The following is a 24,901-nucleotide window of genomic DNA, read 5'->3' as shown; positions in this document are numbered from 1 at the left end:
ACCTACCTTTCAGCCACAAAACATAAAATTCTTTTGTCAGATTAAAAAAAAAAATGTTCTCTAAGGGAAGAGGGACTTTAAAAGTCTTTGTGTCTATTTTACCATGTTCCTATTCTTACCTTTCAGGTGGATTTAGGAGGAAGTGTAGGGGAATGATGATAGAGATCACCAGTCTCAGGTGTCCTGGCTATGATCTCTGATATTGCTTCATGACAATAAATTAGGATTAATTGTGAATATCGAGCTCACAGGGCTTTTTTGGGGTTGGGTCACATCAGTTAGTGCTTGGGGTCACTCCCAGCAGTCCTCAGTACTTGGGACCAGTATCAGAGCTCTCCTGGGCTCTTCTCCATGCAGAGCATGCTCAGAGCTCATTGAACTGTTTCTCAAGCCCTCACAGATTCATAAATTCTCCTCACCTCTCTGAAAGCCTTTGCTCATCTTTCCGTCCCTCCAGAGCTGTTTTCATCAAGACTGTTGGGTATTTTCTCATTAACCCTGGCAGCTCTCATAGCTGATAAGAGATCTGGAGCATCATATTTGTATTTTATTATAGATAAGTTTGGTTTTGGTGGTTTTGGGGAACTGAATAACATTGCTTTTTTTTCCCCCTGCTTGTTTGTCTGCGGGTGGAGACAGGGTTGTGAAGTCTGCACCAGGGTTATTGAGGGCCCAGCCAAAGTGTGTGTTTCACTGAGGCCAGTGTTTTGCTGAATTAAATCTTTTCCTGGCTATCCTCATTTTACCATCTGGTAATGCATCAAATGATAATGCCATTGGGCTCGTGGTACGTGTGATCCGTCTGTGTTAATGCCATTCTAATTCTCTCCTTCGTTCTGTTATAGCCTTAATGGGGCTTATTTGAAACCGTGCAAATATAGGAGAGAGAGGAAACACACTTAGATGCATTTTTATCTGTGAAGTGTTGATAATGTGACCTTTTATCTTAAACAGTCACTAAAGAAAGAAACCACTTAGAAAAAGTAAAAACCTGATTCTCAGTCATAAAAAGCCACTGTGGTCATTCAAACTGTGATAGAGATTCAGGCTCTGTCTTTTCTTCCTTACCTCTTATTTTGTTAGAGATTTTAAAAATATGACTTTCATAGAGAGGAAAGAGAGCTCAAAGGGGAGAATGCATGCATGCTTTGTGTGGTGGGAGGCACAAATTCAATCCCCAGCACTGCATGGTCCCCTCAACACAGTGGGGAGCACCCCTACTAACCCGCTGTGATCCACAAAAATGGAAAAGCTAGTAAATGAAAATTTAGTGACTTCTTAGTACTTAAATTTTAAAAGGAGCTGCCCCCTGTTCTACTTCTGGAACAATTAGGAATATGTTCTTTTTTTCTGGTTAAATATTTTGAAGTTGGGGTGTGTGTGTGTGTGTGTGTGTGCTTTTTTATTTTTTTTTAACATCATACTTAGCTGTTATATCAGTGTAGGAAAATATTTAATTAATTTTTTCTAATTTTTATTATAACAACATGATTTACCAAGTTGTTCACAATACCATCAATTTCAGGTAAATGTTCAGATACCAGTCCCACCACCAACCAATGTGACCATCTCTTCACCAGTCCCCACCCACCACCCATAGTCTGCCTCCATGCAGGCACAAACTCACTTCAGATTGTTGTATTATAAAACACAAAGGCAAATGGAATTACCAAAACTTAGATCAGCACTGGCCAATTTAAAATTGTTACATCTATTTGGTGTTAGTAAAGTCGGTGTCTAAGGGTTTGCTGGGCTGTGGTTGGTGCTAGTGGAATCTTCTGTGTTACTGTTTAGGCTCAGTGAAATAGGTAGATTATTATATAACTTTCCCATCAGATTTCCTGTGGTACCACTGTGCTGACTATGAAATTTGGAGGTGCATGTGGCCACATGGTCCAGGATTTATAGATCTAAAACTAATTTTGTGGCTTGGAAGTTTGATAAGGTTAAGTCTTGGAGCTGGGCCATTTCTGTTGGAGAGTGAAGGGTGTGTTCTGGGCTGCTGTGGTTCTCACAGAAGAGAAATCTATTCTCACTGCCATATACACCCCGTCCCCCCTCTCACTCTCACTCTTACTCCCTCACTCTCTCTTCCAAGGAAACCACAGAGGTATCAACCAGGAATGAACTACCTGGGTAGTATCAATAGACATTATTTTTTGGGGAGCTTGATGGAGGTATAGATGGAAGTTGCTGGTTTTTTGGTGTCAGGGTGGGTATGGGGTGCTCAGCACAAACACATACAAAAAAATTCAAATGCTTGCTAGTTTCTTTTTCTTTTTTCTTTTCTTTTCTTTTTTTTTTTTTGTTCTTTGTTTTTGTTTTTTTGGGTCACACTCGGCGGCACTCAGGGTTTACTCCTGGCTCTGTGCTCAGAAATTCCTCCTGGCACGCTCGGGGGACCATATGGGATGCTAGGATTCAAACCACCCTCTTTCTGCATGCAAGGCAAATGCCCTACCTCCACGCTATCTCTCCAGCCCCAAATGCTTGCTAGTTTCACCACCACCAGTGTGACTTTCTTTTCACCAGTGTCCCCAATTTCCACTCACCACCTTAATCTGCCCCATTGCAGGCAAAATAAATGTTCTTCAATTTTTTTAGAATAACAAAGGCAAAGAGAATTATCAAATTTAGATCAACACTGGTTGATTTGGAATAATAGTTATATTTTTCCAGGGTATTACTAAAGTCGGTGTCTAAGGATTTACTGGGCTGTGACTGGTCTAGTTAAGTCTTCTTGTGTTAACTGTTTTGGCTTACTGAGCTTGGTAGATTGCTGTTTATCTTTCCCATCAGACTCTCTGTGATATTACTGGGCTGACACTATGAAATTTTGAGGTGCATGCAGCCTCTTAGTTAAGGATCTGTAGATTTGAAACAATAGGCACCCAATATGGAGTCTTGGAGCTGGACCTTTTCTGTTGGAGGATGTAGGGTGTGGTGCTAGGCTGTTGTGGTTCATGCAGAAAGGGGAGTCTGCCCCCACCCATTCTGAGAATGTCACAGAGGACCAGGCTACCTGGGAAGAGTCGGTGGCCATTCTTTTCTCTTGGAGCTTGATGAAGAGTTAGACCATTTTTCTGCCTAGTAGTTGGTTGTTATTGGTAGAGATTGCTGTGTTTTCTGGGCTTAGCTGATCCCCATCTGAAAATAGTCCAGTTTTCAGCCCTATATTGGGCTGTTAGTTTTGTCCCATCTGAGTTTTTTTTTTTTTTTTTTTGGTTTTTGGGCCACACCCTGTGACGCTCAGGGGTTACTCCTGGCTATGCGCTCAGAAGTTGCTCCTGGCTTCTTGGGGGACCATATGGGACGCCGGGGGATCGAACCGCGGTCCGTCCTAGGCTAGCGCAGGCAAAGCAGGCACCTTACCTCCAGCGCCACCGCCCGGCCCCCATCTGAGAAGTTTAGTTGCCTTTTATTTATTTATTTATTTATTTATTTATTTATTTATTTATTTATTTATTTATTTATTTATTTATTTATTTATTTTGGTAAGTTCAGTCACAGAGCAGGTAGTCTGTTCTTGGGCATTCTTAGAAAGGATGGGAGCAGATTCCCCCTTCTGCATAAGGCCACAGCAGCCTAGTGCCACACCCTACACCCTCTGTTATGTTCTTATGAAAAAAGTTATTCTAAAACCAGTCAGTTAACTTGGAAACACTTCGAATTCCAACTTTTTCTGTGTTGAAATACCTGTTTTGCTTTTCCGTAGTCCAGCTCTTTATTACCCAAGTGGGAGTAGTTAGAGTTTCTATGCAGAATTCATGATTCTTCCTTTGGCAATTTACCTACCCTCTCACTTCTCTGAACCTTTGGTTGTCAGAACATTCGTCCCCATTTCTTCAATACTGGACACTGGCGTTTCTATGAAATTTAGTTGTCTGGCCCAACCTCAACTATGTGGTGTTATTAAACAATAAAACTGGGAAAATGGGCCAGAGAGATAGCATGGTGATAAGTCGTTTGTCTTGCATGTGGGATGGATCAGAATTCAATAGAATTCAACCAGAATTCAACTGGCATCCCATATGGTCCCCTGAGCCTGCCAGGAGCGACATCTGTGGCCCTCCCCCCAAAAAAACTTGGGAAACTACTAGTATTACCTTATTCTTGCAGGTGTGGACTCCTTTCACTTTGTCTACTTTGGTTTTCCCTTAGTACATTTTGTCTTTTTCCCTCCCCTCTTTTATCCCTTCCTCTTCCATTCCCCACCCCTCCCTTTCCTTTCCTTTCCTTTCCTTTTCTTCCTTTATGATGCTGGGGATAGAACCCAGATATCGTATATGCAAGGCAAGCGCTTTTACCATTGAACTACAGCCCAGCCTCCTGATTTTCATCTTTTTACAAAATTTCATAGGCCAGAGCCATAGTACAGCGGTGGCATAGTGGGTAGGGCATTTGTCTTTCATGGGTCTGACCTGGGTTTGATCCCTGGCATCCTGTATGGTCCCCAGCCTACAATGAGTGATTTCTGAGCATAGAGCCAGGAGTAACCCCTGAGCATGGCCCAGAAATCCCCAAAATAAATAAAAATATTTTATAGTTATTTTCTGTAGCAACATTGATTCCTTTGAACCTACTCTTCTGTGAAATAAAAATTGGATATAAAAACATCTCTTTTTATATCCACTGTTAATTATAAGGTTTGATTGGAGGACATAGTATACAACCCAAGTGCCTTTTCTGGCTTCTAATAAGGTGAAGTTACTTCTGGTTTCTAAATAAGTAGAAGAGCTACCTTGCTCGTGTCATGCTCGATGTCTGTGTAGGTGAACACGCATGCCTCTCTGCCTTAGACCCCTACCTTTGGTGCTTCGACATACATTTTTAGCCTCATTCTGTTGAATAGCGGTTCCTTCTCTGTCTTCACCCATTCCCTCGCTACTGACTGCCTTTTATGGCCATTTAAAAATGTGTGCACATCTTCTCTATATTAAAAAGGAAAAAACCTCCCTTCTCCCTACCTCCTTCAGTCAGTCGCTATACTTTTCCTCTTACTCTTGCACAACCTTTCAGTCTCCCATCCCTCAAGCAGGTTTTTTTTTAAATTTTAAAAAAATTTTTGGTTTTGGATCACTCTCAGCAGCACTCAGGGGTTACTTCTGGCTCTACACCCAGAAATCACTCCTGGCAGGCTCAGGGAACCATATGGGATGCCGGGATTTGAACAGCTGTCCTTCTGCATGCAAGGCAAACACCTTACCTCCGTGCTCTCTTCAGCCCCATGAAATCACTTTCACCAAGATCGCCAGAATCTCTATGTAGCCAAGTTTGTTCCTACTCCATCACCTGTTTACTCAGAATTTCCAAAACTGTATTTACTCTGACTCGTCTCCTAATCTTCTCTAACTGCCCTCTCCACTTCTTTCCTGGGTATCTCAAAGGTAGGTGTGCTCATCTCCTTTCTTTTCCTCATAATACCCTTTTTTTTTTTATCTCTGAATGTGGTTTCTCCTTCCTTCACCTGCATATCCAATTAGCCTTGAATGTGTTTACTTCTCTTGCTCTCCCTTGGTACCAGCCAAGCGCAAGCCAGCCTTATCTCCCTTCTGCACTGTTGCTACTCTCTAATCCATCTTAGATAGAAAGATGCTCATCTGATAAAACCGTAGCTGATTCCCTTTTGCTAACGGGGTAAAGGTTAAAGTTCAAACTCCGTAGCTTGGCCTAAATTGCCTGAGCCTTTATTTACCTTGCGGTGGTTTGATAATTCCAACCCTGTCTTTGCAGCTCCCTTTTCTTCTTTGCCTTCCGAACATGACAGCCTGTTGCATTAAATAAATAAGGATTGAGCTGGATGGTGAAGGATGGAGGCCTTTGTGCTTAGGCCCCAGCCACGTGGCTTCATCCCCCATCCAGCCGGCGGGTCCCAGGCCCAGGTGAAAGGCGAAATCACTCACTCATATGCAGGCATTAGGAAGCATCATCTTTATTCATGCCCTGACCACCACAGGTGTGTGGCCTATCTCATAACCTTTCAAGCATTCGGCCATTCTTAGCCCTGCATCTTATAATTCAGCCATCTTCCTGAGAGCCCCTCATCCCCAGGCTCCAGGGTTTATCTACCTATTCCAAGACCCCTCCCAGGAATGGGCCAGGTCTTGCAGGTAAGGTCACACCTAATATCCGGTTCCCAAGACCCCTCCCAGAAATGGGTGGGTCTCAGATAGGAACACCTAAATCCAGGGTGGAGTTACAACAGCCCTGAATTTCTGTTGCTATATGCTGAACCGTTTAGCCAGGTGCACTCTCCCCTCCAAGCCCCTTTTGCCTGTATAAAACTATTAATAATCCTTCTAAGTCTTAACTGAGATGTCATTTCCTCAGGAGGCCTTTCCGGACCTCTCAGAAGAGTGGGTCATGTCCCCTGATGGGTTCCCAGAGTCTCTTGGACCAGTTCTTCCCTGGCGTCTCTCACTTATAATGGTTTTAAAAACCCTATAGTTGCTGAATTTCATGAGTGTAAATGTCCTGCCAGCTTTCTTTTTCTACTTTTGTACCAAACCTGACAAGTAGAGGATGCCCAATATTTAGTTTAATGAATTGATTAATGAGTGTGGGTTAAAGACAAAAATAGCTCCATAATAGAATCGAGTCTATTATTAGAAAGTATCATCTTTCCTGTCTGCTGTCTATTATTGTGATATTATTGATATATCTTATTTCCTGAAGGGGGGGCCACACAGACATTTTGGCGCAAAGATTTCGGAGTCCAGCCCGCCTAGTGCGGCAGTCAGTGGATACATGATCTTATTGGGGCCAGCACCTCTGGGCAAGTCAGTTCTCACAGGGACTGCCCTTCAGGAAATGGCAGCACAGACTGGTGTGCTTGTTGAAATGATCACAAATGATTCTGAAAAGAAAAATCATTTATTCTTCATGAAATTGATTTTCAGAATGATTTTGTGCTTGTCTGAAATAGTGACTATATTACCTGAAAAATACTTTCCCAGTCATTGGGCATTTGCATCAATCCATGGATTTCATAAACTTTATTTCAATTGTATACCCTTTGTATGCCTTGTAAAAAGAAAATAAGACAACTTAGGAAACTTATGTAGAAATTGACATGGTCATTATGCCTTACCTAATATAAATATGTCCCACCCTACACGCCTATTTTCAACTCTGGGTGAGCAGGTCCGAATCAGGGTCACCATACAAAAAAATACAAACCAGGTGAGGGTGAAACATGTGTAGCCTGGTCATCTTCTACCTCGTACAGAGAGTGAGCTGTTTGCCAGATCTGTCATTTTTATTGAGTATAGAAACCACCCCCAGATCCGGGAGTAAGGACAGGTAGCTCAGGGTATCCTGAGTCAGTCGGCCCAGGTTTACAATAAAACTGTCTCTGTTTTGGGGATAAAACCACATTGTAAATAAACAGATACATAGGAACCAGTGATGAGCTTTGTTTTGGGTAAAATAAGGTGCAATCTAACAACCCAACACTTCTTTCAATTTGTCTTTATTTGTTTTCACTTTCTTTACTTGCTGTGATCTTTGGAGTACTTAAGATTTTAGGGAAATGGCCAGTTTCATAATTGTAAAATGGAAAATTTGATTAAATTTAAAATGCTGATTTCTGTTTCCTACTATTTCCGTGTTCCGCTAACTTTGTTTTGTCTGTCAGACTTTGTGCATAATATGCTCTTCCTGTGAGGACGATTGCCAACTGCAGCAGGGTTCAGGATGCTGATTGATGCTCACTTGTAGACTCTTTGTTCAGAGGTGATGTTTGTTCTAGATACGATAGGATGACTCTAAGCTACACACGTCTTATCTTTATTAAGAAAGTGAGTTTAGGGGCCAGAGCGATAGTACAGCAGTAGGGCATTTTGCCTTGCACACATGGCCAACCCCAAGACAGACCTAGGTTCCATCCCCAGTATCCCACATGGTCCCCTGAGCCTGCCAGGAGCGATTTTTGAGTGCAGAGCCTGGAGTAACCCCTAAGTGCTTCTGGGTGAGGCCCAACCCCTCAAAAAAAAGAAAGTGAGTTAATCCTTCCTAATTCCTCCCCCTCTAAACAAGTATGAGATTATGAACAAACACTACTCATTTTCTTAGAATATTAATTTGGAATTAAAAAAGATTCTTGAAAGACATTTTCTAGTCATTCTGCTGCCATGATATTTGAGAGGAAATAATTTTGGGGGGAGATATGGGTTACACCTGGCAGTGCTCCTGGTAGTTCTTGGTGTGGGGCAATATGGGGTGCTGGGAATTGAACCCAGATCAACATCATGTGAGACAAACACCCTATCTACTGTACTGTCTCTCTGGCCTCGGAAGAGGGAATACATTTAAAGTTGTCATTTTTAAAAATGATATTCCTGGTGGTGCCAGGGATTGAACCTGTGACTCTAGCAAGCATGTGCACCAGCTCTTTGAAGCCCTCTCCCTGGCTCTAAATGGTCATTTGCGAAACAAATGGTGGATGACCTCTTCTAGCAGTGTTTGCTGAGTCCCTTCCTCTTGTTAAATTATGTTTGCTGTAGGGACATTCTTGGACAGTGACGCTGATAGTCTTAGTGAAGTTTAAGAGGGGATGTTTTTTCTCAACCTAATCACATGTCTCTTAACATGTCAGCCGGGGACTAGTAAACTTTCTCATCCTTGGGCTTGTAATCCCGGTAGCCTTAGGAAAGAAATATGCTGGCACAGAAGGAAGAAATAGTCTGTATTGTGGGCTTCCACTGCAGGGGAACCATCTTGACGGAAATGCTGCTGAAACTAAGCCAGAAGGATGGGAAAGTTAGCCGGTCTAAGGAGGCAAGGAAACAGCTGGTGCCAATATCTAAGGTACTCAAGAAACACTTGTGTTTAGAAAGAAGGGAGGAGTCGAAGAGGGTGAGGCTGCAAACAGTAGGGCAGCATTTGTGTTCTTCCTGGATTGATCAAAACTGACAGACACTTCCTTGTTAGCCAGAGACTAAAGTCCACATAGCAGGTGATAACGAAGACTTTGCTATTTAGATTTAGCATCTCTTTTAACACTCAGTTTCCTGCCGCTGTCTTTCCCATGTAACCCATATTTAGCCACTCCAAGATTTTGTTATTCTTTACTTTAAATGTCCTTAAAACTGTTCTAATGTGATGTGGCCAGAGCGATAGTAGTCGGGCATTTGCTTTGCATGGGGCCATCCCAGGTTCGATATCCAGCATCCCATATGGTCCCCTGAGCATTGCCAGCAGTAATTCCTGAGCGTTGCTGTGTGTGACCCAAAACAAGAACAAAAAATCTGAAAAATCCTTTCCTAACCCTCTTCTTTACCAACTAGTAAAGTCCAGCTTACTGTTATTCTATTGTTTGATCTTTCCCTGATGCGTAAAATCAAAGTTGAAGGGCTTTTCCTCACCTTTTGGTGGCACTTATTCTTTTTTTCTTTTTTCTTTTTTTTTTTTTTTTTTGGTTTTTGGGCCACACCCGGCAGTGCTCAGGGGTGACTCTTGGCTGTCTGCTCAGAAATAGTTCCTGGCAGGCACGGGGGACCATATGGGACACCGGGATTCCAACCAACCACCTTTGGTCCTGGATCGGCTGCTTGCAAGGCAAATGCCACTGTGCTATCTCTCTGGGCCCATGATTCTAGTTTTTTTTTTTTTTTTTTTTTTTGGATTTTTGGGCCACACACAGTAACTCTCAGGGGTTACTCCTGGCTATGTGCTCAGAAGTTGCTCCTGGCTTGGGGTACCATATGGGTCGCCGGGGGATCGAACCGCGGTCCGTCCAAGGCTAGCGCAGGCAAGGCAGGCACCTTACCTCTAGCGCCACTGCCCGGCCCCAGATTCTAGTATTCTAATGATCACATTAGACTTGTCTGTGGTTGTATGTATGTCTGGCTTCCCCCCCCCCCCCCCACTAAATGTAGGAACATAAAACCTGTGTTTAGTTTGTACTTCAGGACCTAAATGCAGTAGGGGGTCTTCACATTTTTGAATTGCCTCAAAGAACAACCAGTGAACTACAAAGAATGAATTGGGGCCAGATTGATAGTACAACCAGTCATTAGGGCCCTTGCCTTGTATGCAGCTGATTCTGTCTGGTCTCTTGAGCATAGCCATGTGGTCCCCAAACAAACAAAAGACATTTGTCTGTTTTTAGTGTTTCAGTCTTGTAAACAAATATTGAATGAGTTACCTTATGGTATTTTGTGTGTGTGACCATTCTGTAAAAATGGACTGTGACTTGGGCCTTGGACTAGGAAAGAGGGTGAGAAAAGTAAAATCACCTTCCTGCTATCTTTGTTACTTTAAAGTTGAGTGTCAGATTTTTTTTTAATTGTGACCCTTCCTGTTTTGTTCAGAACATCTATTAAGAACATCTTCAACCAGCCGACCTGCTTCTCTTCCAAGAGTACCTGCCATGGAAAGTGCCAAGTCCATATCAGGTGATAACTTTTATCTGAACTTTTAGTATCTTTAAAAGATCCTAAAGAAGTTTCCATGATGATACTGAATACTTTCTCTGTAGGTTTGACTTTACTTTACTTTTTTTGGGGGGGAGGGGGGCACACCCATCGGTGCTCAGGGGTTATTCCTGGCTGTCTGCTCAGAAATAGCTCCTGGTAGGCACGGGGGACCATATGGGACACCGGGATTTGAACCAACCACCTTAGGTCCTGGATTGGCTGATTGCAAGGCAAACGCCACTGTGCTATCTCTCCGGGCCCTACTTTACTCTTTAGTCCTTGAGTTGATTAATTTTTCACTCTGAATACCCCCTACTTAATTGTCCAGAATCTATAGGAATCAGTTTTATGGTTATAATTGCCAATTTAAATTTGTCTGGGTTTTCTTTTTGGGGGGGGGGGGCACACCTGGTGACACTCAGGAGTTGCCATGCGCTCAGAAATCACTTCTGGCTTGGGGGACATATGGGATGCCAGGGGATCAAACCATGGTCCGTCCTAGGCTTGCGCCGACAAGCCTTACCACTCCACGCCACCACTCCAGCCCCTAAATTTGCCCTTTTTTTTTTTTTTTTTTTTTTTGTGGTTTTTGGGTCACACCCGGCAGTGCTCAGGGGTTATTTCTGGCTCCACGCTCAGAAATTGCTCCTGGCAGGCACAGAGGACCATATGGGGCGCCAGGATTCGAACTGATGACCTCCTGCATGAAAGGCAAACGCCTTACCTCCATGCTATCTCTCCGGCCCAAATTTGCCCATTTTTAACCTAGGTTTTTTTCCTTCCTTTAGCAAGTATTTAGTAAGTGCCTTCTTTAGTTGCTAGGCTATAAAAATACATCTTCTGACAAAGTTGATAAGTTGTAAAAGATTAGAATATTTATATGAAGGGGGACATAACTGTCTTTGAAAAGATATTCCAGAATATGTTAGGAATTCTCCAGAAGCCATTTTTTTCCTAATATAACAAAGCTAATTAATGATGATTAATTTGATGGACTTACATTGTATCTCCTAGAACAGTGGTCTCAAACTTTTTAAACAGGGGGCCAGTTCACTGTCCCTCAGACCATTGAAGTACCGGACTATAGTGAAAATAAAAACTATGAACAAATTCCTATGCACACTGCATATATCTTATTTTGAAATGAAGAAACAAAACGGGAACAAATACAGTATGTGGCCCGCAGGCTGTAGTTTGAAGACCCCTGTCCTAGAACTAAATCTTTATTTTATCTTTTATTCATAGTATTTTATTCTGACCTTTTCTTTTCTTTTTTTTTATTTTTGGTTTTTGGGCCACACCCAGTGTTGCTCAGGGGTAAGTTACTCCTGGCTGTCTGCTCAGAAATAGCTCCTGGCAGACATGGGGGACCATATGGGACACCGGGATTCGAACCAACCACCTTTGGTCCTGGATTGGCTGCTTGCAAGGCAAACACCGCTGTGCTATCTCTCCGGACCCTCTGACCTTTTCTTGCCCATAATAACTTAGCTAGAAATCAGACCAGGAAAGGAGAGATTCCTGTTAAATTTGAATCTTACAGTGATGTTCCAGTTGTACATGCTTTAAAGGACTTTCTTTTATGGGGAACTTTGAGGGGTGGAAAGGGAGACACAGGCAAGAAGTTGACCATACCCAGAAGTACTCAGGGATTACTCCTAGCTCTGTGTTCAGCAATCACTCCTAATAGAGCCAGGAGGACCATAAGTGGTGTCAGGGATGGAACTAGGGCTGGCTGCATGTAAGGCAAGTGCTTACCCCTGTATTATCTCCTTAACTGGTTCTTTTTTTTTTTTTTTTTTTTAAGGAAAGTACATTTTTATATTGATATTCTTGTTTTTATTTTGTTTTCGGCCCACACCCTGTGGTGCTCAGGGGTTTCTCCTTGATCTGTACTCAGGAATCCTAGTAGAGCTCAGAAGTGACCATATAGGATGCCAGGGATTGAATCTAGGAATTGAAGCTATATATTAGGCAAATATCCTACCCACTGCACTATCACTCCAGCCCAACCCCCAATCTTTTTATTTGATCAGTGAGCTTATAGAAATAAGATCTCCCTCCTATATGGTAATTCTTGCTCTCTTCGAAACCAACTGAGTAAGGAACTTGATTTAAAATGTCTTTGCGGGGCCGGGCGGTGGCGCTCGAGGTAAGGTGCCTGCCTTACCTGCGCTAGCCTAGGAGACGGACCGCGGTTCGATCCCCCGGCGTCCCATATGGTCCCCCAAGCCAGGAGCGACTTCTGAGCGCATAGCCAGGAGTAACCCCTGAGCGTCACCGGGTGTGGCCCAAAAACCAAAAAAAAAAAAAAAAAAAAAAAATGTCTTTGCTATAAAATTGAAAGTACCTATTTTTTACCACCAGTGTCTCGCAGAAGTAGTGAGGAAATGAAGCGAGATATCTCTGCACCAGAAGGAGCATCACCTGCCTCCCTCATGGCTATGGGGACCACATCACCACAGCTCTCGCTTTCCTCCTCTCCCACTGCCTCTGTCACCCCCACCGCCCGGAGCCGCATCAGGTAAGCAGTTCATCTGGCTGCAGATCAGACCCCATTTTCCTGACCTTCACAAGTAAATCATTAGATTATAAAATCGAGCACTGACCTGTTTTTTTTTTCCTTTTGTGTTATTTTCTGATGGCTTTTTCTATGTCCAGCAAGATACAAGTGATAAGTAAATCAAAATTAAAGATAGAGTAGTTTCTTTCCTTGGGCAACTGGTTATTTTTATTTATAGAGTTTCTTTTTTTTATTTGGGTTTGGTTTTTTTTTTAAATCAGAGAATCAGTGTAAAATATGGATGATATGAATAGAATGTTAGGGAAGGTTTCCTAGAAGAGAGGAATCTGAGTAAAGCCTTGAGGGTTGTGTAAGAGGGAGGATGGCAGGGCTTTGTTGGCAAAGGTAGTGACTTGAGTAATTGTACCAAAAGAATAAATAGAGCCAGAGAGATGATACATCCATCACCGATCCTGGTCCAATCCACAGTATTGTATATAGAACCCTGAGTACTTCCAATGTGAACCCCCAAACAAATAATACAGAAGAATGACCCAGGAGATGGGGGAGCTTGCAACCCAGGAGGTTTGTTGTGTATATGAAGAAAGGATGGGTACATGGGAATGGAGGAAGGCAAGTATCACCCTGTTCAGCTGCTGTTGGAAAACAATTGGTCTCACAAGGTAGTAGAGCCCTTTAAGGTCACTGGGTCTCTTTGATGTGGTAGCAGCTATAAAGTTGGATAAACAAATTAGAGACATGATTAAAGGATTATTCTAAACAAAAGTTGAGGGGAACAATGAAAAGGATATTAGAATGTTTCTTGGGCAGTCATCAGATCTGAATCAAGATGACTTAGGTTTTTCAAAGAGAAAGTTCATTAATTCTGCAGCAATTTCTTTGAATGAAAAAGTGGAAACAATACAATATTGCATTATAATTGATAAATATAAGAAATGTAACATTATGGGTCCAGAGTAATAGCACGGCAGGGAGGGAGGGCATTTGCCTTGCATGGAGTCAATTTGGATTTGATCTCCAGCATCCCATATAGCCCCCACAAGCCTTCCAGGAGTAATTTCCTGAGCATAGAACCAGTAGTAATGCCAGAGCATGGATGGGTGTGGCCCCAAAACTAAGAAAAGGGAAAAAAAGAGAGAAAATGTAACATGAATGTCTTTTCATTTGCCTCTTAAGTCAGAAGCCATTTGCTCTAGAAAATATTAAAACTTAGAAGAAAGAAAACATGACTCAGAAAAAGAAAGAAAGCCTGAAAGCATGACAGAATTTGTTTATAGAGATGAAGGAAACCTGCTGACACATTAAGGAGAATTGAAGGAGCATCCGGAGCGATAGCACAGTGGGTAGGACGTTTGCCTTGTACGTGGCCAACCTAGGTTCGATCTTCAGCATTCCATATGGTCCCCCGAACCTGCCAGGAGTAATTTCTGAGCACAGAGCCAAGAGCAACTCCTGAGCTCTGCTGGGTGTACCCCCCCCCCCCCCAAAAAAAGGGAGAGTCATGGCAATAATACAGTGGGTAAGGCTCTTACCTTGCATGTACCTAACCCAGGTTTAATCCCCAACACCCTATATGGTTTTCCAAAACCTGCCAGGAGTGAAACCTGAGCACAGAAACAGTTGTAAGCTCTGAGCACCACAAAATGTGGCCCCAAAACAAAAAGAAGGGCTAGGAATGGACTTCAGAACTTTAGCCATGTGTTGACATACATTTTGAAGATAAATTAGAAGACACAGATCATACCCTTGGCTTTACCTTCTCCAGTCAAGGCCACCTGTTTGACTGCAGGGGGCGCTGTCTCTGCTTGTTGTGTCCCAGGTGAAGAGCTGCTTAGGTCTGGGACAAGGACCCACTCCTGCCCTACACTTAGCAGTTGGTCTTCAAGAAAACAAATCCTGGCTAGAGTTTCTTCTCAAAGTGAAGTATAGCTCCAAGAAGCTCTTCCAAGCTTTTTTGTTTGCTTGATTTGGTTTGGGGGTTTTTTGGTTTGTTTTGGTTTGGTATTTAGCCACAGCCAGCAGTACTCAGGGGTTTATTCCTGGCTCTGTGCTCGGAAATCACTCCTGGCATGCTCTGGGGACATATGGTATACGGGGGATCGAATCCAGGTTGGCCATGTGCAAGGCAAATGTTCTCCCTGCTGTGCTATCACTCTGGTCCCTTCCATAGCTTTTTATTATGCCCATCTAATTTACTGTTCTTTGATGCTTTAAAGCTGTTTATATAAGGAAATAGACCATGTAAACCAGGGGTCCTCAAACTTTTTAAACAGGGGGCCAGTTCACTGTCCTTCAGACTGTTGGAGGGCCAGATTATAGTAAAAACAAAAATTATGAACAAATTTCTATGCACACTGCATATATCTTATTTAGAAGTGAAGAAACAAAATGGGAATAAATACAATATGTGGCCCGAAGGCCGTAGTTTGAGGACCCCTGATGTAAACCATAATGGCCTTGGAGGTGGATTGAGGGACTTTTATGTTAAAATAAGGTAGATAGTGGGCACTTACCTTATGTATTCATGCAATGGTTTCTTTGTTTTGTTGTTGTTTTGGAGCCTCCGAAGCAGTGCTTTTGAGACCTCTACCAGGGGCCTCTTATTCAATCACTTCAACAGTTCATTACGAGCTCCCGAAGATGTGGTACTGCTCAGATCCTGTTTGAAAATAATTTTTTGTTTGTTTTTTGTTTTTGTTTTTGGGCCACACCCAGCAATGCTCAGGGGTTACTCCTGGCTTGGCTCTGTGCTCTGAAATCGCTCCTGGCAGGCACTGGGGACCATATGGATGCCCGGATTCGAACCGCTGTTGGTCCTGGGTTGACTGCTTGCAAGGCAAACGCCCTAGTGCTGTGCTATCTCTCTGGCCCCAGAAATAATTTTGGTATTTTGCTTTTGGTTCTAAGATAAATTAGTTGTTGCTTCTCAGATGGAGAAGTTTCAATGCAATACGGTTTCTTTTTGCTTTTGTAAAATAATTTAAAGGGCAAAGTACTTTTTTGGGGGGAACAGCAGATCAATGTGTTGAATAATACCAAGCCACTCAAAACACAATAACTTTTAGGATGTTTTTTGAGCTCTTGAAGTTTATGAAGCATTGGCTAGAGACCCTGCTTATAAAGTAATCCCTAAAGATTATACCAGGCATTAAAAGTTTGAATCGCCCCTGGCAGGCACAGGGGACCATATGGGATGCTGGGACTCGAACCACCATTCTTCTGCATGCAAAGCAAACGCCTTACCTCCATGCTATCTCTCTGGCCCCTGAAGCCTTTTTTTTTTTTTAGGGTTTTGGGCCACACCTGGCAGGGCTCAGGGGTTATTCCTGGCTCTGCACTCCTGACAGGCTCAGAGAACCATATGGGATGCCAGGAATCAACTTGGGTCTATCCCGGATTGTGCTAGGCAAATGTCTTACCACTGTGCTATCACTCCAGCCCTAAAAGTTTGCAGCTTATCAAGACATAGGTTATTGTACAAAACATTCCTTCCCACACGTGGTCCTTAGTGTTAGGTTCTATCTCCAAAGTCGATGCTGAGGTTTGGGGACAGACTCAACAATGAGGAGCTGTCTTTCTTTCCTGAGATGTAACACAAGCCCCAACACACATATGTTTATAAGCACATGCTATATGCTTCCCTGCTGCATCACCAGAATAACCTCAAAATCATTTTTTAATTTGCTGTCTTGATTTGCCCACAAGGCAAGGGTCATTGCCTTAAAATACCCTGTATATGTTTCAAAACGTTGTATTTGTCTCTGCATGGATTTCCACCCCACCTACTCCCACCCAACTCTAAGGCACATCCCTTCTTCAGTAAGTTCTGATGCTCCTTGTGGGAGCGGGGCTGCCTGTTTATTGTTGCCAAATCACTTACCATTGATTGGCCAGCACAGTGTTGTTCTGTGAGGTACATTTGAGTGTGTGAGGTACATTTGAGTGAGGGATGGTGAGTATATTGGTTTTTGCATACAATACCCTGCAATACTCAGGGCTTATTCCTGGCTCCACACTCAAGGATCACTTCTGCCGGGACTGGGGACAGGGTGAAGTGCTTTGGATTGAAACCCGATTGGCCACCTGCCAGCCAGTGCCTACTCACTGTACTATTGCTCCAACAACCCCTGAAGCATTTTAAAAAATGCAATAATTAAAATTATAGGAAATTGGAAACAAAAATGAGTGAAATAAAACCAAAGCCTATGACTTGCAAGTGCTGCCAGCATTGTTTGTTCACCCTTTCTGAGCATTGTCACATGCATTCCATTAACTGTGGGTATCCATTGTACTTAATTTTTTGCTGATTTCCAAAGGGTTAGTAGAATTTCTTCCTTCAGATAGCAGAAACCCCTGAAAATGGTGGTTCTGTGGGAACTCTGCAGAAACACGTCGGTAAAATGAATTAAATCAAAAGGTACATCTTGCCACTGGCAGCCTTACCAGTGCTACTCAAATTAAAAAGCATTTCAGGGGGGCGGAGCGATCGCACAGTGGTAGGGCATTTGCCTTGCACACGGCCAACCCAGAATGGACCCTGATTCGAACCCCAACATCCCATATGATCCCCGGAGCCTGCCAGGGGCGATTTCTGAGCGCAGAGCCAGGAGTAACCCCTGAGTATCGCCAGTTGTGACCCCAAAACCAAAAACAAACAAAAAATATTTTTCGACTTTGATTTCTTATTTTCACATATTAGGGAAGAAAGAAAAGATCCTCTCTCAGCGCTGGCGAGAGAATATGGAGGCTCAAAGAGGAATGCTTTGCTGAAGTGGTGTCAGAAGAAAACAGAAGGTTATCAGGTAATATCATGGTGTTTGTTCCACATGAGCACTTGCTAAACCAAGTCCTGTTTCTCACATTAGAAAAGACAAGTCAAAAACCAGAGAAATAGCACAGCGGTAAGGCATTTGCCTTAGACTCCGAAGGACAGTGGTTGGAATCCCGGCATTCCATATAGTCCCCCAAGCCTGCCAGGAGCGACTTCTGAGCATAGAGCCAGGAATAACCCCTAAGCGCTGCCGGGTGCGGACCCCCCCCCAAAAAAAAACCCGAAACAAACAAACAAACAAACAAAACTTTCCTTTGGGCCCGGAGAGATAGCACAGAGATAGCACAGCGGCGTTTGCCTTGTAAGCAGCCGATCCAGGACCAAAGGTGGTTGGTTCGAATCCCGGTGTCCCATATGGTCCCCCGTGCCTGCCAGGAGGTATTTCTGAGCACCGCCGGGTGTGGCCCAAAAACCAAAAAAAAAGAAAGAAAGAAAGAAAAGACAAGTCATATATTGGATTTCAACACATCTAAAATACCCCAAACCCGGGGCCGGCGAGGTGGCGCTAGAGGTAAGGTGTCTGCCTTGCAAGTGCTAGCCAAGGATCAGGACCACGGTTCGATCCCCCGGTGTCCCATATGGTCCCCCCCCAAGCCAGGGTCGATTTCTGAGCGCTTAGCCAGGAGTAACCCCTGAACATCGAATGGGTGTGGCCCGAAAAACCAAAAAAAAAAAAAAAAAAAAACCAATAAAATAAAATACCCCAAACCTGACTGAATATCACTTGGATGAATTAAGTATCTTTTAGAGCAGTGAATGCAGTTAGGGTAGAAGAGGGTTCACTGGACAATATGACAGTGATAGCTGGAATTAATCACTCTGGACAAGAACTGGGTGCTGAAAAGAGAAAAAGTGATATGCATGGTATCTCTTCATTGACAATAGTGTAAACCATAGTGACAAAAAAGGAGGGTGAGAGAGAGAAAGAAAATAAATGCCTGCCCCAAAGGCAGGCAGAGGTGTGTGTGTGGGAGGGAAACTGGGGACAGTGGTGGCGGGAAATATATTCTAGTGAAGGGTTCTGTACATTCTATAACTGACACTCAAATTATGAACAATTTTGTATCCATGGTGATTAAATAAATTATTTTTAAAAAATTAAATGTTTCATTTAGAGCAGCTGGTCTTCTGAATACTTCCATTAGTTTTTACATAAATCCTGATTAATTGAGAGCTTTATTGGACTGAGTAAAAAGATAATAATTTTACTTTAAATAATTTCAGTGCTTAAGGTTTCTTTTCATTGTTCTCCAGAGCATCCTCCTTTCTTATTTTGTTGTCGTTGTGTTCTCATCTCACATCTGAACTTCTAATTCTATACAATATGGAAACCACTAAAATATATTCATAGGTTCCTAGAAGGCATAAGTCATTTCCTTACATACAGTATTCGTTGAAGAGACTTCTCAGCTTGCAGCAGATGTTCTGAATTGTCCTTTCATATTCTGGTGAACAGAAAGCTCATAAGAAAGAATTCAGAAAAAGAAAGGATTTAAGAGTTCTGAATTCTTTGTTTTATCTTCCCAGAATTGCATAACTAAATGGTTACTAAACTAAATGCAACATTTCCTGATAATTTTATATGAAAGGAGGAGGCAGTAAAGTGTGCGAAGCTTGAAGTTGGTTCAGAGCTATCAGTATGGGTCAGAACTCAATATTATAGCAGAAAACATAAAAATCAAGCCAAGAACTACCAGACTATCTTTAGGAAGCCTCTGCCCCAGCCAGAGCTGGATCAGGAATTTTGAGCGGAACAATCCCACCCCAGCTCTGAGTAAAGCAGTGAGTGCTAAGGGAGGTTCTGAGTGCAAATGGTTCCAGCAGGTGTAACATGGTCCCTCCACACTGTGTCCTACAGGTCAGCCTGCAGTGAGTTCAGGGCAGAGAACACACTTCCTGTCACAAAGGTCTGAATAAGCTGTCCTCTGTTGGTCCCCATCCTTGTTCAGAGTGGTGAATGGGGATTTGATCCAGACAACCCCCACACTGGGATCCTGCGTCATCCTAAGAAAGTTTAAAAGGAAAACATTAAGGGCTGAAGTTATAGTAATAGCAGGTGAAATGTTTGCCTTGCACACTTTCACCCCCTGTGGTCCACTGAGCCCACCAGAAGTGATTTCTGAGTGTAAGGCCACAAATAAGCCCTGAGCACTATGGCCCAAACACTCAAAAAGAGGTGGGTGGGTATTAAATATTGAATCTCTAAATCAAGTAAAGTAATCCAAATTTACTTACACTAGCCCTGCTCTGTCCCCCCAAGTCCCCAAAGCTGCCTTCTTTATGAGCTTAAAGTTATGCTCAAGTCTACTACGGGTTGAATCGACATTCCTTTCTCCCAGGGAGGAGGGAGCAGTGCCCCGCTCTCTGGGAAGCACTGATTTGGAAGAAAGGGAATCATGTCAAAAGTTGGATCTTTTGTAGTGATCAACCAATGAACCTGGTCAATTAAGGAAGTAACTCGGGGCTAGAGCTCATGCTTTGCATGTGGGAACCTGGGTTTGCTCCTTGCTATTATTGCTTAGTTCCTCCAATGCTTCCAGGTGCAGCTCCAAAACTACTCAAAAAATAAAGAAACTACTAACAGATTGACTAATCTTTAGCTAGATCAGGGGTTTCAAACTCAATTTACCTGGGGACCGCAGGAGGCAAAGTCGGGGTGAGGCAGGGCCGCATAAGGGATTTCGCTTACTGAATATTCGCAATAAAAAATCGCATTAGTAAGAAAAAAAATCGCATTAAACATTTGCATACCCCGAATGGAACTGCTTGGGGTATGCGAATGTTTAATGCAATTTTTTTCTTACTAATGCGATTTTTATTGCAATTATTCTGTAAGCGAATAATCACGAATACTGCGATATTTGAAGGCCAGCTGCAGGCCACAAAATGTTGTATGGAGGGCCGCAAATGGCCGGCGGGCTGCGAGTTTGAGACCCCTGAGCTAGATTGAACAGAAGGGGAACTAAAATTAAAATTTCTGAAGTCAGGAATAATAGAATGACATTAGTAATCACCTTACAGAAATTAAAATGATTAAATTGGTATACTCTGAATAATTTATTGCTAATGAATTAGATAATTTACATGAAATGGGAAAATTTTTAGCAATACACAAACTGCAAACTTGGCTCAAGAACAAAGAACCTGTATAGAAATGGGACACCAAAAAGCCAGGACCGAATTACATTGCTGGTGAATCCTGCCAAATATTTTGGCATTGCAGGTGTGACACATGCCAAAGATTGCAGCCTTCCACCTCAAATGTGTTCTACCACCAGGCAGTATCTCTGTACTTTCTGCCACACATTAAATTTTAGCCTTAGGGCCAGAGAGATAGCACAGCGGCTTTTGCCTTGCAAGCTACCGACCCAGGACCTAAGTTGGCTGGTTCGAATGCGGGGTCCCATATGGCCCCCTATGCCTGGGTGTGGCCCCAAAACAAAACAAAACAACAAAAACATTTTAGCCATAGGGCCAGCGAGGTGGTGCTAGAAGTAAGGTGTCTGCCTTGCAAGAGCTACCCAAGGAAGGACCACAGTTCGATCCCCCGGCGTCCCACATGGTCCCCCCCAAGCCAGGGGCAATTTCTGAGCGCTTAGCCAAGAGTAATCCCTGAGCATCAAATGGGTGTGGCCCAAAAACCAAAAATAAATAAATAAATAAAAATAAAATAGTTTAGCCTTAATGTCTGGTAAACTTTTCCCTTAACTCTTACTGTCAGACCCATATTTACCTCTTAACAATGTTAGAAAAAAGATCCCACACTACAGGTCAGTAGTACAAATTCAGTAGACAAATAAAAGCCTTTTTTTAATTTTAACTTAAACACCATGGCTATAAGGGTTCCCCCACACACACAGGTAAAGTTGTTTATGATTGAGTTACAGTGATACAGTACGCAACAACCTTTCCCAGTGCATATTTCCCACCCCCTTCCTAATGCTTTCTCCCCTTCCTGTCTCTGGGACATACATTTTTCTTCCCTCTATCTCTATCTCTTTTTTCCTTTTTTAAAAAAACTTTGTAAACAAGACAGTCTTACTTTATAATACCAATTCCCTTCCTCCCTACTTCCTACAAATACTTCAGTAAAAATCCCAACATACTTCTTTTGTTTAACTTACATTTTTCTCTAAGACGTATCTTTCTTTAAAAGCCATTTAAAAGTAGAGAGGATGATAGATAGTTCTTTGATTTCAAGGTTTATGAGTTAAAATGAGGCTATCTGAAAAACATAATTTTAAACTAAAAGCTGCATCTGATCTGATACAGCCCCAAAGTCCCAGGGCTCTTATCTAGTTGTAATTGTGGATGAGCAATGAGCATGCCCATTCTATGGAGACCTAAGTTTGAAACGCATATACTTTGGTGTCTGAGCACTCAACAGTCTGCAGGAAAGGGCAGGTTGTGACACTTGACCGGCTCACCAGAGCAGGAGCTATTAAGTGACACTTAGCACGTACGATCTCTCAGACGCCAGCTGCATCTTTCAGGCTCGACACGTGCATGCTTTATGTCATAGGAGCTGTCTAATCAATGGAGATAGATTCCCTAATACCCGTATCATCTTCTTTTAACTGTCCTAAGAGTCATCCTCAAATAATTGTACTAATCACATTGTAATGTTATTAACTGTCCATTACAAAACAAGCCCTCTGACTTTGGCCTTTTATCTAACAACCCTTTTAAATTGTGCCATCACTTATTGTTCGCTGAAGTTTTTGAATCCTAAACTATTGCTGTTGAAAGGGCCTCCTGGTCTGATTACTGTCAGGTTTACAAATGTGACACTGAGACTTCCCACAAAACTAAGTGACTGCCTCAAGGCTCTGATGCTAGTCTGTGGCATCACATCAGCCACTTTCCAAATTACTGCTTTAATGATCGCATCTTCCTTATTTTAATCGGTGCCTCTGTTGTTGTATGATTATGGTTTTAAATTTAAATCAGTCATTTTTAAGACCTTACAGAGAAAATCTGTAAGGAGTAATAATCTATTGTCCTATTCTCTAACCTTTGTAATTTCTGAATCCCAGGGACTTGCACTGTTTTGTAGCTATTTCTTTAGAGATTAACAACATGAGATGTGTAATACATTATGCTAACCAGATAATAGGGAAAATAATGTATATTCTCAGTAAACTTGCCTTTGGTTATCAGCTTGAGTTTTTAGCCCTTTATGTTGCATTATGTATTCTTTTGTTCTGGAAGAGCCTAACAGACTGCAATCAAGGAGCCTCTAAAGGTTAATTTAAGAGACCTTCACTTTAAATGAAAAATTGCATTGTTTTCTCACAGAATGTCAGACTTAGAAATTGATTAGTTAAGCCAAAGAATAATAAAACCACTTAATCTAGTTCAGAATAGTTTTAATAAATGAAGAAAAGCTTTTAGTACTGCCTGAGGTAATTTAATCTCAAATAAACATTAAATGTAGTTTTGGTGAGGGATTTATTCTGTAGTGCTTGAGCCAAAGGGGGAAAAGAACTGGCTGTTTCCTAGTGGGTAAATTTGTGAAACCAGAACATGGACTTGAAAGATTTTTTTTTTTTATTTTGGTTTTTGGGCCACACCCGGCGGTGTTCAGGGGTTACTCCTGGTTCCATGCTCAGAAATTGCTCCTGGCAGGCATGGGGGACCATATGGGACACCGGAATTCGAACCAGCCACCAATGGTCCTGGATCGGCTGCTTGCAAGGCAAACACCGCTGTGCTATCTCTCCGGGAAAGATATTTTTATGTGATGTGCCTTACTTATATTCTAGCAAGTTTTCTAATATAAAAATTATCTGAAATACATTTTTGTGTGTATGGCAGTGCTAGGGATCAAACCTAAGTCTCACGCATGTAAAGTAAGCACTTCACTATTAAACTATATCCCAGCCAACTTAAAAACCCAACTTTAAAATCATTCTAAATTTGTGCCAGACTATTATTGGTGGGTATTGAAGTAGAAATTGGAAAACTAAATGATTCCTGTTTTCAGGAAGCTTGATAATGCTTGATAAGATGCACACCAGTAATTAAAACATGTAGACTTCTGTATATGGGTATGTTAGACTATTATACCAAACTCTGTGGAACTGAACTATAAAAGCTGTTTAAAATGTATATTTATATCTTTTAAGACACTGGGAACAAATGAAAGCAGCCAGGACAAATTTAGCAGGAGCCAAATTGCAGAAAGAAAGAAAGAAAATACATTGAGTTTCTGCTGTTTCTAAAAATTTTGCTGCATTTGCCAACTTTTGCCCATGCCAAAGAGAAAGTAGTAGTCCAGGTTTTGTTTTCATTTTCTAAGTAAGAAGATTGAAATTTGAATTTAGGGCCATGAACGTAGCCAGGATTGGAAGGTCCAGAATCCCAGGGAAAAGACTATCTCAGAGTAGTGCATACATATATGGACAACTTTCACCTTTAAGGTATGTATCACATCCTCCAACGAAATGGAGAGATTCGGTAGAAAACTATGTCCAAGAGGACAAAAATAACATATAGCTCTTACTCACAAAAGCTATATACTAGGAAGTTTGAGTTCAAGACTTGCCAGCTCAGAGTGTCAGTAGGTAGCCTGAAAAAACTAAAATTAGAAAGATCACTAAGGTCCTCAGGATTCAGCTTTAGGACTTGCTCTTAAAATCAACATGCCCATCCCATATTCTCTTTGTATAAAGAAACTTTAAAATATGTCTCATCATCCAGCCTCTTTCACTTTTGACAAGTAGGAACTCTCATTAATTCAAAAATACCAAATATAAGAGTAAATTTGGTGAAATGGCCAAGAACTAAGAGAAGCAATGAGTAACAGAAAAGAGGTGACGTGATTCAGATAGTAGAGCGCTTAGGCCTCTAAAATAATGGTTTTAAGTTCTGTCAGTTTTCACTTCATTGTATTTCCAGATTTTAGCATACCTCTCTTAGAAGTTAATAGAAAGAAACAAATTTAGTCAAGCTATTAAAACGTTGAGTGTCACTATTAGCCATTTGCCTTGACCGCTGTAAAATATACCAGACCACTTCAAATTGCACAATTGTTTTCAACTAATCAAGAGTGTTTGTCAACATAGGATCATGGGTTAGGGATGTGGCTGAGGAGGCTGAGCACATGCCTTGCCTGTGTGTTGCCTG

General features: G+C 42.1%; 1 protein-coding gene across 2 annotated transcripts in view; it reads left to right on the top strand.

The window, feature by feature from the left end:
• SPECC1L (sperm antigen with calponin homology and coiled-coil domains 1 like) overlaps nucleotides 1-24,901 on the top strand; it is a 120,662-nt gene that overhangs the window by 74,917 nt on the left and 20,844 nt on the right. For both annotated transcript variants that reach the window (XM_049790643.1, XM_049790644.1), the window contains 3 exons: nucleotides 10,314-10,397; nucleotides 12,786-12,942; nucleotides 17,642-17,744. In XM_049790643.1, coding sequence (XP_049646600.1) covers nucleotides 10,314-10,397; nucleotides 12,786-12,942; nucleotides 17,642-17,744 — 344 coding nt within the window. The remainder of the gene's footprint in view (nucleotides 1-10,313; nucleotides 10,398-12,785; nucleotides 12,943-17,641; nucleotides 17,745-24,901) is intronic.

Source organism: Suncus etruscus, chromosome 17, assembly GCF_024139225.1.
Source record: "Suncus etruscus isolate mSunEtr1 chromosome 17, mSunEtr1.pri.cur, whole genome shotgun sequence".
Taxonomy (NCBI): domain Eukaryota; kingdom Metazoa; phylum Chordata; class Mammalia; order Eulipotyphla; family Soricidae; genus Suncus; species Suncus etruscus.
Note: the sequence above shows the minus strand (reverse complement) of the source record. Positions and strands in the feature narration are given on the sequence as shown.